This window comes from Nerophis ophidion, linkage group LG02, assembly GCF_033978795.1.
Source record: "Nerophis ophidion isolate RoL-2023_Sa linkage group LG02, RoL_Noph_v1.0, whole genome shotgun sequence".
Taxonomy (NCBI): Eukaryota; Metazoa; Chordata; class Actinopteri; order Syngnathiformes; family Syngnathidae; genus Nerophis; species Nerophis ophidion.
The window spans coordinates 24,243,631-24,263,097 of NC_084612.1; the positions used below are offsets into that span (position 1 = coordinate 24,243,631).

Consider the following 19,467-nt stretch of genomic DNA (forward strand, 5'->3'; position numbering starts at 1 on the left):
TGTCAGGACTCTACATTACTTACAAGACGTTACTGCACAATTTCACTGCCGAGCCCTTGCCCTTGTTAGTGTCTGAGTCTGCATTCACTTACCACCAGATTAAGTCACCAACCAATAGCTACAGTTCTTTCTGGTTTGGTACTACTGTGTAAATCAGCATCATGGAACCGGGTTTCTGCGACCATCCCTAGAAGGTACAGCTCTAGTCTGAGGGGACAGTTTATCCAATTTATCCTGTAGGTCAGTGGTCCCCAACCACCGGGCCGCAGAATAATTTTTTCTTTAAAAAAAAGAGAAAAAAAAATGTTTTTTTAATTTTTTTTATTTTTATTAAATCAACAGAAAAAACACAATATACACTTACAATTAGTGGACCAACCACAAAAACCTCCCTTTTCATGACAAAAACGTCCCTTTTTCATGACAAAGAAGAAAAAAAAAAGACACCCCCAGGCCGCGGGATAAATTATTAAGCGTTGGCCGGTCCGCGGATACAAAAATGTTGGGGACCACTGCTGTAGGTAGTGGTAACCACCACAATCAAGAATGGTTTCACTCTTTTGGGATGTAAAACAATAGTATTTACTATTACTTGGATACAGTGGAGTGATGCCACTGCCAGTCATCGACAGTCTTTTGTATTCCATTCAGTTGCAACATTAAACTCAAAGGAGCTTTACATTTTTTGGTGGTTAGATTTTTCAGTTTCCGGGTAGGATGAAGGAACAGTATTGTATGTGCGCAAAATGCGGTCTCGCGGAATTGTCCTGTTCAGTGATAGTTTTTCAAACTTCTCTGTTCAGGATGTGTACAGTTTTGTCTTCAATGAGAGCTAAGTCTTGACCTGAAGAGTTAGCCCCTCTGTGTTGTGAAATGCATGTGCCTGCTCAGTGACTGCTTGTTTTACCAATGAAGTTGTTACTTATTTATAAAATAAATAAATGGGTTGTATTTGTATAGCGCTTTTCTACCTTCAAGGTACTCAAAGCGCTTTGACATTACTTCCACATTTACCCATTCACACACACATTCACACACTGATGGAGGGAGCTGCCATGCAAGGCGCCAACCAGCACCCATCAGGAGCAGGGGTGAAGTGTCTTGCTCAGGACACAACGGACGTGACGAGGTTGGTACTAGGTTGGATTTGAACCAGGGACCCTCGGGTTGCGCACGGCCACTCTTCCACTGCGCCGTCGTGTCTAAATTGTTTCAGACTTGACCTCGGTAAATGATTTTTATTTATAAATAAATACTTTTATAGATTAATTACCACCTTAAAAGTTGCCCTTAGACTTCTGTTCGTAGTCTTCAGTCTGTTCTACTTGCTGCTAGCCAAAGGATCCTCCCAATGGTTCCATTGCTCTGGCCGTCGTTTAGGCATCCAGCCGCTGCTATTACGTAAAAATACTGTATTTTCTAGACTTTTGAGTGCTCCAGTATTCAAGCCGCACCCACTAAATTTTGGAAGAAAAAAATATTTTACATACATTAGCAGCACCGGACTATAAGCCACAGATGTATATGTTGTGAAACTAATTATTTACACAGGTTTTGTAAAAGTTTATTTACATACCTTAATTGTTTCCAAACGATGTCTGCAACACGGCAGTAAAACGGCTGATCAACAACAAACAAGACATCGTCATGGACCCACTACCTGCAGAAGCGAGCTCTTCAATCAGCTATACAAGACTCAATAACTCCACGGTGACGATTTGGTGGATTTACGAACTGAAAAACTATAAAAGGAATGCCATTGTAAGTTAAAACTAACACACACATTTGTAAACGTGTTAGCATATAAGCTAATGCTAACGACGTAACTTCATTACATTACGGTAGCACACACCAATATGCATGAAAGCACTCCTGCAGACATCACACATGGGACAGGTTAGCAGGTAAGAATTGTGTTGCAAAACTTAAAAACGTTGCTTGGAGTGATGAATGAAGAAACCCTACAAGAAACGCTAATTAGAAGAGGGAACGCACGTATAAGCTCTAAACTGAGGGGCAGTGAGCAAACTCATTCAAAATATGGTGCCATAGCACAAACGATAACATACCTTTTCTGTGTCTTTACTTTGTTTGCTTAGTCAGTCGTCAGCTGAGAACAATTCACAAATTAGCTGCACTGTTTTATAAGCCGCCGAAGAGTAGGAAAAAAGTAGCGGCTTATAGTCCGGAATTTACTGTACTTTGTCACATCTTCGGTAGTTCCTGTCAATTGGAACTGGTCTTCAATGTACTGAAACTACAGTAGGAGGTTGATCGTAGCAGCAAAGATGGCACCGACATTAGCCGTGTAGTTATTGAGCAGCGCCACATTGTACTCTGTTGTCGTTTGACATCGCTCATGTCAAAGGCTCACCAATGTGGATATGTTTTTGAGAATGTAGTGGGGAAGTGTATCAACAGTTTCCCTCTCCACTTCACGTTAAAAACTGGAACAAAAGCAAGTGCTCCATCAGCCTATCCGCTATACACCCTTAACCCAGAATCTGAAGTTCCCTTTAGTGAATTGAGTATTGTATCTATTTATTCTGTGATACAATACTCAATTCAAAACATAAGACAAATACTGTACGTAATATGTAAGGCATAAAAAGACTTAAAGGGGCTGGTTGCAACATTTACATACGTGTCTAAGGGGTGCTAACTTAATCAATGGATGGATGGACTGCAAATTGTTCGTTGGTTCACATGTGCAGGTGCTCTGTGCGTGTATGTCTTGATGAGACAGGGTGAGTGAACACCGTAAACACCAATCATTTTATTTGGATTGGTAAAAGTTTTTATTACATACATTTAGTAATTATGAAAAACATAGACAGTTGTAAAACAAACGTGTTCTGTTAGTCGGTGCTGTTTTTGTTTTTTTGGCTTTGAAGAATGTAACTGAGAGCAAGTTGCAAACAGCCTCTTTAATGGAAGTCAAATGATATAACATTTGCTATAAAAACTGCAATAGAGAAGCCACAAAATTGTAAGTGGTCAAGGATGACTGTGTATAAAACAGTGACTTTTGGGACAACCTGATTAGTTCAGTTGTGAACAGTCAAGTTATGATAAATTTAATTCCTTGAGAATCCAATACACTGGATTAATTTTCAACAGTCTGACACACAACAGGATGACGAAGTGGGATTACCATCCGAAGATATTTGATATACATGGTTCTGGGATCGGTATCCTTTGCCATTCAAAGAGCCATTTAAGACCCGTGTCATAAAGCGAAGAAGTCAATAGGAGACGCTATTATTCTCTTGAATGACTACCGGCAGTCACCCAGATTATAAGTATTAGTGCGTGCTATGAAACCATTGGCTTTGTCGCCTTCCACAACATGTACGATCTGCTTGTCAGTCCAGCATCATGTTGTATATGGCTTCCGCGGCAACACACACACGACTGCAAGGCATACTGGGTGACACAGAGTACACTAATGGCTGTGATATAAACAATTTTAACGCTCTTAGTAATATGCGCCACGCTTTGAAGCCACACCAATTAAGAACGACAAACACATTTCGGGAGATCATCCTCACAGTAACACAACATTAACGCAACACAACAAATACCCATAATCCTTTGTATTCATGACACTTCCTGACTATTTTATACACCCCGCTAGCAGCAACCCCCCCGTGCGTCGGTAAGGTGGGCGGGGTTGGGGGGTGCGGGGGGGTAAAATATATTAAGGAATTGTCATGAATACAAAGGATTATGGGTATTAGTTGTGTTGCGTTTATGTTGTGTTACTGTGAGGATGTTCTCCCGAAATGTGTCTGTCAATCCTGTATTGTGTGGCTTCATAGCGTGGCGCATATTAGTAAGTGTTAAAGTTGTTTATATCATAACCATCAGTGCACTCTGTATCACCTAGTATGCCTTTCAATCTTGTACGTGTGATTGCGGAACCTGCACACAACATGTTGCTGGACCAACAATTGGTTCGTACATGTTGTTGAAGGTGTCAAAGGCAATGGCTTCACAGCATGCCAACATTCTTGTCACCAGGATGAATACTAATGAAAAGTCGCGAGAACGTTAGCGGCTCCAATTGTCATCATTACTCTGTGAAACAGGTTTAAATAGCTCTGTGAGTGGTAAAGGTGGCCAACCTCTGATGTAATTCAGCGGGCGGGTACGTTTCTGATAAATAATCGTTCGGGTGGACGGCGGGTGGATGACGACATTGGTGATGCGGATGATATAATTGCCTATCCGCACATCTCTACTACAAAAACAACATATTTGATGTTCAAATTGATAAACCTTTTTTTTTTGCAAATAATCATTAACTTTGGAATTTGATGCCAGCACATGTGACAAAGAAGTTGGGAAAGGTGGCAATAAATACTGATAAAGTTGAGGAATGCTTATTAAACACTTATTTGGAACATCCCACAGGTGTGCAGGCTAATCCCAGGCACGGCACCGCTGCTGCCCACTGCTCCCCTCACCTCCCAGGGGTTGATCAAGGGTGATGGGTCAAATGCAGAGAATAATTTCGTCACATCTAGTTTGTGTGTGACAATCATTGGTACTTTAACTTTAATTGGGAACAGGTGGGTGCCATTATTGGGTATTAAAACAACTTCCAAAAAAATGCTCAGTCTTTCACAAGAAAGGATGGGGCGAGGTACACCCCTTTGTCTACAACTGCGTGAGCAAATAGTCAAACAGTTTAAGAACAACGTTTCTCAAAGTGCAATAGCAAGAAATTTAGAGATTTCAACATTTACGGTCCATAATATCATCAAAAGCTTCAGAGAATCTGGACAAATCACTACACGTAAGCGGCATGGCTGGAAACCAACATTGAATGACCGTGACCTTCGATCCCTCAGATGGCATTGTATCAAAAACCGACATCAATCTCTAAAGGATATCACCACATGGGCTCAGGAACACTTCTGAAAACCACTGTCACTAAATACAGTTTGTCGCTACATCTGTAAGTGCAAGTTAAAGCTCTATTATGCAAAGCGAAAGCCATTCATCAACAACATCCAGAAACACCGCCGGCTTCTCTGGGCCCGAGATCATCTAAGATGGACTGATGCAAAGTGGAAAAGTGTTCTGTGGTCTGACGAGTCCACATGTCTAATTGTTTTTGGCAATATTTGACATCGTGCCATCCGGACCAAAGGGGAAGCAAACCATCCAGACTGTTATCGACGCAAAGTTCAAAAGCTAGCATGTGTGATGGTATGGGGGTGCATTAGTGCCCAAGGCATGGGTAACCTACACATCTGTGAAGGCACCATTAATGCTGAAAGGTACATACAGGTTTTGGAACAACATATGCTGCCATCTAAGCGCTGTCTTTTTCATGGACGCCCCTGCTTATTTCAGCAAGACAATGCCAAGCCACATTCAGCACGTGTTACAACAACGTGGCTTCGTAAAAAAAGTGCGGGTACTTTCCTGGCCCGCTTGCAGTCCAGACTTGTCTCCCATCGAAAATGTGTGGCACATTTTGAAGCGTAAAATACGACAGCGGAGACCCCGGACTGTTGAACGACTGAAGCTCTACATAAAACAAGAATGGGAAGGAATTTTACTTTCAAAGCTTCAACAATTAGTTTCCCCAGTACCCAAACGTTAGTGTTGTTTAAAGAAAAGGTGATTTAAAACAGTGGTGAACTTGCCCTTTCCCAACTACTTTGGCACATGTTGCAGCCATGAAATTCTTGGTTAATTATTTGCAAAAAAAAAAAAAGTTTGACTTTGAACATCCAATATCTTGTCTTTGTAGTGCATTCAATTGAATATGGGTTGAAAAGGATTTGCAAATCATTGTATTCCGTTTATATTTACATCTAACACAATTTCCCAACTCCTATGGAAACGGGGTTTGTAGTTTTTAGTGTCAGTTCCAAAACAAAAATATCAAACAAAGTACAAACTATATGGCCTAAGTATTAAAGGGGAACTGCACTTTTTTATTTATTTTATTTTGTCTATCTTTCACAATCTTTGAGAGAAAAGAACGCTTTCTTTTATTTTATGGATTCTAACCTTATTATAAACGCTAGCAAGTCAGCTAACAGAGGTAATGGGATTGGCTCTATTCCGCTTATAAAGTGCTCTGTAGAACATCCAAAAACTTTCATCAACGTTGTGTATATATTCTCTAATGTGTAATGTAGTAACAGTCACATTCATAACATGTAATATTTACGTATTTTGGTAATTTAAACATATAGCGGCATATTCATTTCACATCCGCATCACATTTGCTACTTCAACAACTACTAATCAGTACAGAATTAATTTGAGCCAATAACTACTACTTTGGGACAAATGATTATCCAGAACCCTATCTTTTTTAGTCTTAATATACGAATGATGAGCTATGAGATTTAGAAGCTGAGTGATAAGCAGATCCAGCAAGTAGGACTATTCTTGGTGCCAAACAAGAAATACAAACTATGAACATAAACAATCACTTACTGCACAATGTTTGCTCTTGTGTTTTTCTCGCCATCTCCGGTTCTAAGTTGAATGCAGTGTTAATTTGGCAACAGTTTTTTATTTATTTTTAATCAAGTTTTTTGGGCGAAAATTTATTTGAATTTTAGTCATCTAAATGTATTTTGCTTTAGTCGTATGAAAACAAAATCCTAATACTTGGTTAATATTCAGGTCACAACATAAAGTACTATCGATGGTATTTTGATGGTTTTTCAAGGGCTTTATGGGCGCAGAAGATTCCTCCCATTAGCTGTATTGTTAGCAACATCGTACTTGCCGTGATTTAGAATGCATTAGAAAAAGAAAGCTGTGTTTTTGTCTTACAAAGGGATTGTAAATGATATGCAACATTTTTAAAAATTGCAGTTCCCTTTTATGGCTGTTGTCTGTTTTATCTGTTGGTTGAAAGATAATGTTTTACAAAGTCCGACCTTCTTGTATACCACCAGCTCAAGATTATTATTTTCAGAACAAAGGATTATTGTTGTGTATGAATCCATCCATTCAAACACAGCAGCAGGGCAAGACATGAGGTTATGGACAATTAATGGCACATCTGGCTGAACAAATGCACTTGTGTGTCGTTATCATGCCATCTCATGAATAGGAAACAGGCATTTACTTTCAATAGTGGATTTCAGGTTGTGCAAGACACTCCAGGTTTTTCAGGTATATGAGTTACAGAGATCCAAATGACAACAAGGGTATTCATGATGAGAACTATGAAATTGACAAAACAGGAAGAAAATGACAGAACTTATAATCAACAAGGTTTTGGATTTGGATGTACTTACTGAAATGAAAACAGCACTCCAACATTGCTACCCACAGCCAATCAGTGCAGTGCTCAGGTGGCCAATCACATGCATACACCATTTCAGGGAATGACATAACAGTGTGGGTGCTACAAAATTATTTTTTAATATTTATTTATTAAATTAAATATGAATACAATGAATAACAAGCATCTAGATTAAATCCATTTGGTACACCGAGTTTACCCATAAGTAGATTTATATGGACATGGGCTTGCAGGTAAACACTACAATTTAAGTTTAAGTTAGCCAGGATCTCTTCTTCGGCTTAGTTGACGCATAAAACAAACATTGAAGATGTGGAATGTGCCTTACTACGAAGCTGGACAACTTTATTAGTCAAGTGAGAATAGTCATATATATTGTCATGAAGGTGTTCAGGTTAGCAGCATTAAATCATTAAAAAAAATAAAGAAAAGCACTCCTCTCTGAGCTGCCACCTTATCGTGGTAGAGGAGTTTGCGTGTCCCAATGATCCTAGGAGCTATGTTTTCCGGGGTTTTTATGCCCCCTGGTAGGGTCTCCCAAGGCAAACAGGTTCTAGGTGAGGGATCAGACAAAGAGCAGCTCGAAGACCTTTATGAAGAAGAAAAAAACATAGACCCAGATTTCCCTCGCCCGGACGCGGGTCACCGGGGCCTCCCTCTGGAGCCAGGCCCAGAGGTGGGGCACGATGGCGAGCGCCTGGTGGCCGGGCCTGTTCCCATGGGGCCCGGCCGGGCACAGCCCGAAGAGGCAACGTGGGTCACCCCTCCAATGGGCTCACCACCCATAGCAGGGGCCATAGAGAATGCAATGTGAGCTGGGCGGCAGCCGAAGGCAGGGCACTTGGCGGTCCGATCCTCGGCTACAGAAGCTAGCTCTTGGGACGTGGAACGTCACCTCACTGGGGGGTAAAGAGCCTGAGCTAGTGCGCGAAGTTGAGAAGTTCCGGCTGGATATAGTCGGACTCACTTCGACGCACAGCAAGGGCTCTGGAACCACTTCTCTCGAGAGGAACTGGACCCTCTTCCACTTTGGCGTTGCCGGCAGTGAGAGGCGACGGGCTGGGGTGGCAATTCTTGTTGCCCCCCGGCTCAAAGCCCGCACGTTGGAGTTTAACCCGGTGGACGAAAGGGTAGCCTCCCTCCGCCTTCGGGTGGGGGGACGGGTCCTGACTGTTGTTTGTGCTTATGCACCAAACAGCAGTTCAGAGTACCCACCCTTTTTGGGAGCAATCGAGGGAGTACTGGAAAGTGCTCTCCCGGGTGATTCCCTTGTCCTACCGGGGGACTTCAACGCTCACGTTGGCAACGACAGTGAAACCTGGAGAGGCGTGATTGGGAAGAATGGCCACCCGGATCTGAACCCGAGGGGTGTTTTGTTATTGGACTTTTGTGCTCTTCACAGTTTGTCCATAACAAACACCATGTTCAAACATAAGGGTGTCCATATGTGCACTTGGCATCAGGACACCCTAGGCTTCCATGATCGACTTTGTAGTTGTGTCATCGGATTTGCGGCCTTATGTTTTGGACACTCGGGTGAAGAGAGGGGCGGCGCTTTCTACCGATCACCACCAGGTGGTGAGTTGGCTGCGATGGTGGGGGAGGATGCCGGACAGACCTGGGAGGCCCAAACGTATTGTGAGGGTCTGGTGGGAACGTCTGGCAGAGTCTCCTGTCAGAGAAAGTTTCAATTCTCACCTCCGGAAGAACTTTGAACATGTCACGAGGGAGGTGCTGGACATTGAGTCCGTGTGGACCATGTTCCGCACCTCTATTGTCGAGGCGGCTGATCGGAGCTTTGGCCGCAAGGTAGTCGGTGCTTGTCGGGGCGGCAATCCTAAAACCCCTTGGTGGACACCAGCGGTGAGGGATGCCGTCAAGCTGAAGAAGGAGTCCTATCGGGTCCTTTTGGCTCACAGGACTCCGGAGGCAGTGGACAGGTACCGACGGGCCAAGCGGTGTGCAGCTTCAGCGGTCGCTGAGGCAAAAACTCGGACATGGGAGGAGTTCGGGGAAGCCATGGAAAACAACTTCCGGGCGGCTTCGAAGCGATTCTGGACCACCGTCCGCCGCCTCAAGAAGGGGAAGCAGTGCACTATCAACACCGTGTATGGTGCGGATGGTGTTCTGCTGACCTCGACTGCAGATGTTGTGGATAGGTGGAAGGAATACTTCGAAGACCCCCTCAATCCCACCAACACGTCTTCCTATGAGGAAGCAGTAAAGCCGCTGCTCTTTCACATCGAGAGGAGCCAGATGAGGTGGTTCGGGCATCTGGTCAAGATGCCACCCGAACGCCTCCCTAGGGAGGTGTTTAGGGCACGTCCAACCGGTAGGAGGCCACGGGGAAGACCCAGGACACGTTGGGAAGACTATGTCTCCCGGCTGGCCTGGGAACGCCTCGGGATCCCCCGGGAAGAGCTAGACGAAGTGGCTGGGGAGAGGGAAGTCTGGGTTTCCCTTCTTAGGCTGTTGCCCCCGCGACCCGACCTCGGATAAGCGGAAGAAGATGGATGGATGGATAAAGAAAAGCAATGCAGCACCAAATTGTACTTCAGCTGAGGAGCTAAGAGCAATATTGAGGCGACAAATGGAAGGTAGCCCTCGCTGATAAAGCTATCATCATGAAAATCAAAAGGGTGTTTACTGATCTCGGCAAATCCTTGCTTTCAATTTTTAGTATCTGTGAGGATCTCCCAAGGGTTGTCAAGGAACGATTTTATAGGCTCCAGTCTCTCATTAGTCATTGGGCGGTGCTGTTGACTCTAACCTAGTATCATCAAGGCTAGCCTGCTCCCTAGCAGCTCCACTACCTCAAAAACGTGCCTCGAAGCTACCCAGCTTAGTAGCACTGCTCAGTCAATATCTTCGATGTTTGGCCTGGTTAAGCCAGAAAACAAAAGCGATCTTGGAGAAATTTATATGAACAATGTATGTCTATAGAAGCTTGACTAGTAAAATTGTTTGTATCTGACAAATGTTGGCTACCTTGCTTCTGCAGCCTTCATCAGATGTGGTGTCACATGATGTTGTGGTGTCGTCTTTGATAAGTTATATGGGTCATTTACAAACAATTTTACTGTTCAGGCTTTTAAAGACGAACCGTGTTTATATAAATATTATCAGTAGGCCAAATGAACCTCTTCACTATCTTCTGGATATTTTCAACCTAAATATTTTTCTTCGTTTGTATACTTGTTGGCACACATCCATGTAAAACTACTTCTGGGTAAACACTGCATACCACAGGGATTTGCCAAAATTCCGCTTATAGGGTTGTTATTCAACTTCATTGGATTTGATTAAAACACATATAAATTGACAAACAAAATGTTTGTTTTTTTGTTTTTTTTTACTTTTAAAAAAGAAAACTAATGAAAAAAACAGGTTTTATATTTTTGTGTTTTAATGTTGGTTTCAAATGGGAAAAAACATGGTACATGGTTTGGTGTCATTATTCAACATTTTATTAACTTTTACCATTTAGTTTATTTAATGTTATTTTGCTTGCTAGTAAACGTCAGTTCAGTTCAACCAAACGGTGTCTAAACTGCTTTTACAACAACATTGTCCAAACCTAGGGATATTGCTTTGTGCATTGGGAACAGAAGTGCCTGCTTTTTTCTCCAAAAAATATATTATTTTTATATTGAAAGTCCACCTTGGAGTGCAATTCAATGACTTTCATTCACAAATTGTATTTACTTTTGCCTGATTTTCCTGTGGACGGTCATGTCAGGTGTGAACCCCTCCATTTTGTCTCCTTAGTTATTTGGTGTAGTCATCAGCTGGTTGTACATCACTCGAGTGGAGGACGCCATTAGCGAGTACGGCCACTACTCGGATGGGCTTCTGGCCACGAACAGGAGAGGTGCCAAGAAGCAGGGCCACATGTCCAAGTGGTTCATGTGTATGCCTGAGATCGACTGATGAAGAACAGCAAACTGAAAGCCGAAGCTTGGTTGTATGATCTTGGTCAGGCAAATATAATCTCAAACGTCTGTAGCAGGGATCTCTTCTAAACTTCATTTAGGTGCTCTCAGCTGCTCTGTGCTCAGGGCCAACCACCATGAAGTGACATGCTGAACAAATCAATACTACTTAAACCACCCCCACCTTTCATCTGTTGCTATACATTGCACTCTATTGAATGATAATACTGTTAAATGCTGTAGTGCCAAATACTGAGGCCAGATCTCAAAACATTCAGGATGAAAATGGAAAAAAAAGTATTTTGTCAAAGAAAATGATGTTAACATTTTGGTTTATACTCTGCTGATCTGACTATAACGTGCCTTTAACATTAAGTGAAGTCCCTTTAATGTTATATGTAATAAGTATTTATGCAGTAGTTACCTTGTTTCCACACAGCACTCTTTTTGTAGAGCATGTGTTGATGGTAATACTTCATTTTCAATTAATTCATCTCAATCTGTTTTTGTATACAGTAGATCCCCACTAGCACAAGTAATTGGACGCCCAAACATAACTAATAAAACCTGGGATTATAATGCTGCATTTTAGCGTCACCATTAGGGATTTTTGCTCGCTACCCCCCTCAAAACCTCCAGCTACTCTCATGATCTCCAATTTTGGATCAACACTTGCAATAAAAGTGACTGTTATGACTTATAGAGGTGATTCCTCTTTAGATTCATCCCCAGCTCCCTTAAATTACCATTGTTCGCTCAAGAACAAGGAAGCATAGAAGCTAAATTCCAGGTTTAAGCCCCTAAAACGTGTCTCACACATGCATTACACATTTTAAACTATACGTGAAACCTTTTAAATTATAAAGTGTAAATGTACTCACCAAGAAAGAATTGCAATGTAAGATGAGGATAGATCGATTAAATTGGAGTCAAGGGTGATCCTTTTGTGTTGTCCCGGCTGTCAGAGAAGGTTTTTCTCCAAACTGTCAGTTAATTCCAGTAAGGACTTGCGATCGTGTGTTTTCACCTGCTGCAAGTTGTGAGACTGCAATTTTTGGGATGCGAGTGCTGCGGGAAGCTACTGTAATTTGGATAAAACTGTGATGTAGGATGTGATTTAACACATGATTTTGGCTGTATGAAATGAATAAAGTTTGATTTTGATGTTTCTTGGACGGTGTTTTTTACTGTAAAAGACGAATGTCACTAAAGACATTTTTGATATCGCATCATGCTGCGTGCGGAAGGATGTCATCCTGGGTTGCTTAGAAACTGCTTGAAGTGGTCATATTATGATTTTTTTATTTTTATTTGTAAAACTTTATTGTGGTCTACATAAAATATTAGTACATTTTGCTATTTAGACCCTCATAAAACCATTTTCTGGATGTCTTTTGATACTTTGTCAACATGTGGGCAGTCTTTATATGCAAAAGACGTCCTCCACGCTTTGTTTCCTCCAGCTGGCTGCGATTGTTTGGTACGATTCTTTACCAAAAAAATACGAACGAGAACTATGTGCTACTTTCTATTCCAAATGGCAACAGCGGAGAATTTTAGCATCCAACTATTTATGAACAAGTCAGAGCCAGACTTGCAGCAAGAGAAAAAGCAAAGAAGACTTCAGAAACAAGATGAAAGCATCTCCAAAATTAATTTATTAACTTTCAAGGGTATACACTACAGTTTTAAATTTGTCTCCCCCTATTTGAAAAAACAATTTACATCTAAACAGGAATATTACATTGTTATTACACCGGATTACATCTGCATGTAATCCGGTGAAGATATTTCATTGCTCATGTAGCGTTACTTATCATTTGATATATATATATATATATGTATAAACATATATATATATATATATATATATATATATATACATACACACACACACAAACACAGATATATATACACACACACACATATATACACACACACATATATGTACATATATATATGTGTGTGTGTGTGTGTATATATATATATATATATATATATATATATATACAGTGGGGCAAACAAGTATTTAGTCAGCCACCGATTCTGCAAGTTCTCCCACTTAAAATGATGACAGAGGTCTGTAATTTTCATCTTAGGCACACTTCAACTGTGAGAGGCAGAATGTGAAAAAAAAAATCCAGGAATTCATATTGTAGGAATTTTAAAGAAATGGTGGAAAATAAGTATTTGGTCACTTCAAACAAGGAAGACCTCTGGCTCTCACAGACCTGTAACTTCTTCTTTAAGGAGCTCTTCTGTCCTCCACTCATTACCTGTATTAATGGAACCTGTATAAAAGACACCTGTCCACAGCCTCAAACAGTCAGACTCCAAACTCCACTATGGCCAAGACCAAAGAGCCGTCAAAGGACAGCAGGAAAAGAATTGTAGACCTGCACCAGACTGTTAAGAGTGAATCTACAATAGGCAAGCAGTTTGGTGTGAAAAATCAACTGTGGGAGCAATTATCAGAAAATGGAAGACATACAAGACCACTGATAATCTCCCTCGATCTGGGGCTCCACGCAAGATCTCATCCTGTGGGGTCAAAATGATCATGAGAACAGTGAGTAAAAACCCCAGAACCACACGGGGGGACCTGGAGAATGACCTGCAGAGAGCTGGGACCAAAGTAACAAAGGTTACCATCAATAACACACTACGCCGACAGGGAATCAAATCCTGCTGTGCCAGACGTGTCCCCCTGCTTAAGCCAGTGCATGTCCAGGCCCGTCTGAAGTTTGCCAGAGAGCACATGGATGATACAGCAGAGGATTGGAAGAATGTCATGTGGTCAGATGAAACCGAAAATAGAACTTTTTGGCAGAAACTCAACTCGTGTTTGGAGGAAGAAGAATACTGAGTTGTATCCCAAGAACACCATACCTACTGTCAAGCAGGGGGGTGGAAACATCATGCTTTGGGGCTGTTTTTTCTGCAAAGGGGACAGGACGACTGATTCGTGTTAAGGAAAGAATGAATGGGGCCATGTATCGTGAGATTTTGAGCCAAAACCTTTCATCCATCAGGGAGAGCTTTAAAGATGAAACGTGGCTGGGTCTTCCCGAACACACCGCCCGGGCAACGAAGGAGTGGCTCCGTAAGAAGCATTTGAAAGTCCTGGAGTGGTCTAGCCAGTCTCCAGACCTCAACCCCATAGAAAATCTGTGGAGGGAGTTGAAAGTCTGTGTTGCTTGGCGACAGCCCCAAAACATCACTGCTCTCGAGAAGATCTGCATAGAGGAAAGGGCCAAAATACCAGCTACTGTGTGTGCAAACCTGGTAAAGACCTATAGCAGGGGTCGGCAACCTTTACCACTCAAAGAGCCATTTTGACCCGTTTCACAAAATGAGGAAGACATTGGGAGCCGCAACTATTCTCGCAATATCTGCTGGTGGTCACCCAGATGACAAGAATAAGGGCATGCTATGAAGCCATTGCCTTAAACACCTTCTACAACATGTACATACTGCTTGCCAGTCTAGCAACATGTTGTGAGAGGCTTCCGCAGATGCACGCACACGACTGGAAGGCATACTGGGTGACACAGAGTACACTGACGCTTGTGATATAAACAACTTTAGCACTCCTACTAATATGCTACACATTGTGAACCCACACAAAAGAAGAATGACAAACACATATCGGGAGAAAATCCTCACAGTAACAACATAAACGCAACACAACAAATACCCAGAATCCTTTGCATCCATGACAACTCCTGACTATGTTATACACCCCGCAAACACCAAACCCCGTCCACCTCAACCACGCAAGGGGGTGGGGTTGGTGCTCGCGGGGTGTATAACATAGGAAGTGTCATGGACACAATGAATTTTTTTCTTGACTTATCAATTGCAATCGGAGTGTCAAATGTTGAAATGTACATACTAAGCACACGGGAAATGAGATTTATGTATATATAATTTGCAGTTTATTAACAATGCAGAAAATGTAAAACACAACTTAGCAACAATTTTTCAAGAACTAATAATAATAACCACTTTTTACAAAGATGGTGAAAATGCACCAACACATTCATAGTTCTCTCTCTCTCTCTCAGAAAAGGTTTAGAAAAGCATAATCCTTCGGTTATGGTGAGAAGCCGCGAAATGTTTCAGAGTCATCCATGTTGAGGGCACGTGCCCTCCTTTACTCAATACTGAGAGTTCCAAGGTGACTTAACCTGTCACCAGCCATTGTGGTTCTGAGATGAGTTTTAATCAGTTTTAAAGCAGAGATGCTTCTCTCACAGGAAGCATTGCTGACTGGAGTAACAACAGCAATTTTGCAAACTCTGAATATCTCATGGAAAACCTCTTTGTAAGGCTCAAGAAACACAATAAAATCAAGCAAAGTAGATGGTCTGTCTAATCCACTTTTCACTCTCCTGTCTAGAAGTCGCTTGGTTTGATGAACTTCATGTTTGAGGTCACTGAGGTCTGACTCAAAGGTTTGTGCAAGGGCAAACAGAGGCTCCTCATTTAAGAAAGTTGCACTCTTTGGGTTCAGGGACTGCTCACCTTGCATGATCTCACAACCTTTCTTTGAAAAACGCCTCTTCAGCTCAGTTATGAGACAGTCAATCACTTGACAAAAGAGTGATCTGGGGAAGCCTTCATCATCACAGTTTCTCTGTCCTACAGTGCTCATCACCAGTGAGTCAAGAACTCTTGAGCTTATTCTAGGATGTCTTTTAGATTGTGTTTGTACACCGATTTTGCACTGCTCAGCAAGCTCCTCAACCTCTTTCCATAGTTCATCAAAGTAATTCTCAGTTTTGTAGTCCTGGAAAGTGTCTGTAAGGCAGCGTTATTCAAAGTGTGGGGCGGGCCCCACGGGTGGGGAATAGAGACATGACAGGTGGGGCGCGAGGAACGGGAGGAAATTTCACTTCATTTTTTAATTTTTATTATATTCTTAGATTTTTTTTTTTTTTTACTATGCTTTCATTTTCTATACACACTGTAAATCACTTTGTGATTCTGTCTGTGAAACCGGTATATAAATAAATGTGAATTACTTTTTTTTCCTCTAGGCTTTAAATTTGTAGGTAGGAGCGAAAGTTTGACAGACATAGCAACAGTAACTAATGGGGGCGAGGCTAAGCGGAACAATCTTTCACGCAGATGGGTAACAGGCTAATTACACAAAATGGATACATTTGTGACTCGCACCTCAAAGGTCGTCAAACCAGAGACAGCGCCTGCAGAGAAACAAAAATCTGACGGGCTTAATCAGCCAAAAAGCCAACCGAAAAGAAAATATGATGAAGGGTATCTTGCTCTTGGATTCACGGGAATGGTGGTGGGGACAGAGGAGAGACCCCTGTGTGTTCTGTGTCTAAAACCGCTAGCAGCAGACTGCATGAGACCCAACAAATTAAAGAGACACTTCGAGACCACACACTCCAATCACGTCAATAAGCAACTTGATTTCTTTCAAAGAGAACTGGCAGAGTAGTTATTTTATTTATTATTGCACTTGATGCAAGTTATATCACAGCTGCACAGTTATTTTATTTATTATTGAACTTGATGTTATTTTATGTTATTGAGTTTAAATGTATACAACTTGATTGTTACATGATGTTCAATACATTTTAAAATATTAAGCTTGGCATTAGCGTTCTGTTGGGACAATGGGGGCAGGTAGGGCTTGAAAACTCCCCCTTGTCCAAAGTGGGGGATGACAAAACAAGTATGAGAACCACTGCTCTAAGGGCACCTACTAGATTCACAGCCCTTGCTAGATCAAGAGTGCTGGACTGGAGCATGTCAGAAAGGCACTTGGCATCACCAAGCACTTTACAAAAGGTAACCAAAAGCCCAATAAACTGTAGATCTATCTGGGAAAGAAGACCCCTCGCCTCTACTGACCTTTCTCCATGTATTTCAAGTGCAAGATCCTGCAACAGCCTCAGAACTGCTGGAAGCCGGTCTCTCAGATTACGGCACGCTGTGTATCTGTACGCCCACCTTGTGTCTGTAAGTGCCTGTAGCTCCCTGGGCTACTGTGATGGATAGAGCTCTTTCTGAACTGCAAGCCACTTCAGATGCACATACGAACCAGACACAAAGTTATACAGCTGCTGGAGAAGTGCAAAAAAGTCAACAACCTCAGGCACTGCTTTCGTAGCATCAACAAGAACTAAATTCAAGCAATGCGCATTACAGTGACCGTAAAATGCAAATCTAGCATTGCTTTGAATTCTTGGAGAAACACGTAAATATAAATAGTGACCCAAATGAATTAAACGAGACGTTAGCGGCTGTTGGAAGCAAGATGCCATGAGATATATAACGTTAACGTTTGCTTGATGCCGTGGCTCTCTGCTTGTAGAAAAAAAAAACTTCTATCTACAAAAGTTATTTTAAACAGTGACTCATTGGGACACCACCGTAAAATTTACTTTAAGACGAGAAGGTGATCCTTCTTTTTCTTTGTAACTTCGTTGATCTCCGGCTCTACGGTCTCCAGCTACGATAACCGACTCCAGTTCAAATCTTCCTCTTCTTCAGTGGCGATTCTTCTTCTCCCCTAATGAACGTGGCTTGCAATGCTTTGTGGTACATATCGCCAACTACTGTACAGGAGGGACTTAGCCAATAGGCTTCACTGATTTAAAAATGCAACTGGCTCCTTTCGACAAGACGTGCGGTGCCGCGATATGTCAATCATCTGGGGTGGCACCTGGGGGGTCCAATCAGATTTCAGGGGGGTCCAGTGCTACCCTGGCCTCCCCTCTAGCTCCGCCCCTGCCTGGGCGTGGTAGAAAGAGGATGCTGTGTGCGTACAGTGGTGAAAAACCCCCGGGTAACAGCTGAGGAACTACAACAGGACATTGCAGAGGGGGGAACGCAGGTTTCCTCCCAGACAATAAGGCGCGCACTACGAGATGAAGGCCTCTATGCCAGAACTCCCAGGCGCACCCCACTTCTGACTTCCAGGCACAAGAAAAAGACTCCAGTATGCCAAAAACCATCTGGACAAACCCCAAAGGTTTTGGGAAACTGTTCTATGGAGTGATGAGACCAAACTGGAACACTTTGGGCTAATGAATCAACGTTATGTCTGGAGGAGAAAAAAATGAAGCTTACAAAGAGAAGAACACCTTTCCTACTGTTAAGCATGGTGGGGCTGCTCTGGGGCTGTTTCTCTGCCTCAGGTACCGGGAATCTCCAGCGCGTTCAAGGCATTATGAATTCTATTTCCTACCAGGATATATTAGCTGCAAATGTCATGAAGTCAGTGAGGAAGCTGAGGCTTGGGAGACGTTGGACCTTCCAACAGGACAACGATCCCAAGCATAACTCCAAATCAAAATCAGAGTGGTTGCAGAAGAAGGGCTGGAAGACTCTGGAGTGGCCTTCACAGTCGCCAGACCTAAATCCTATAGAAAACCTGTGGTGGGACTTGAAGAAGGCAGTTGCAGCACGCAAGCCCAAGAATAAGAATGAACTGGAGGCCTTTGCCCAAGAGGAATGGGCTAAAATACCTGTAGATCGTTGCAAGAAGCTTGTGTCCGGTTATGTATCACGTTTGAAGGATGTAATTACTGACAAAGGGTGTTCTACTAAGTACTAAAGATGCATGTAACTAGGGGGTTGAATACTTTTGTCAATGAGAAATTAAGAAAAATGTTCTTTTTTGGTATTTTGTAAAATACAGTGGTACAATTTAAGTTACATTCGTCTATTTGACACATCTTTGTTTGATATGACTATAAACAAAAAACGGAATAAATGTCCAACTTGCTAAAACATATATATATATATATATTATATATATATATATATATATATATATATATATATATATATATATATATATATATATATATATATATATATATGTGTGTATACATATATATATATATATAGTGTCCGGGCCCTGCGCTTGAGCAGGTTCATTCCAGCTTAACACGAAAGTTAACCAGGGACTTCTTATTTCTTTAGATGAGTCGGGAAGTTTGTGTATCGACCTGTGCTGGTTATTACCAAGAATGAATGACCAAGTATTTTCACTCATGGAGTCGCACCGTGGAAATTTTTTTGGACCGCTGCGTAAGATAAAAATAAAGGTCTTGCCGAAAACCTTAAGCACAGAGTTTTTTCACCAAACACCACCTCAGAAAACCCTTGGCTCTCCAACTACCACCATAATGACCAACATTAAAATACAGTAGCATAGCAAGTCTCAGTATTCTTTAAAAACAAGGCAAAGTTGTTGTTTTTTAGCAA

The 19,467-nt window shown here is 42.0% G+C and overlaps 1 protein-coding gene across 1 annotated transcript in view; it reads left to right on the plus strand.

Moving 5' to 3' along the window:
* tspan15 (tetraspanin 15) overlaps positions 1 to 12,389 on the plus strand; it is a 76,177-nt gene extending 63,788 nt beyond the window's left edge. Inside the window, exon 8 of the mRNA XM_061879963.1 lies at positions 11,057 to 12,389. Coding sequence (XP_061735947.1) covers positions 11,057 to 11,218 — 162 coding nt within the window. The 3' untranslated portion in view covers positions 11,219 to 12,389. The remainder of the gene's footprint in view (positions 1 to 11,056) is intronic.
* The last annotated feature ends 7,078 nt before the right edge of the window (positions 12,390 to 19,467 follow it).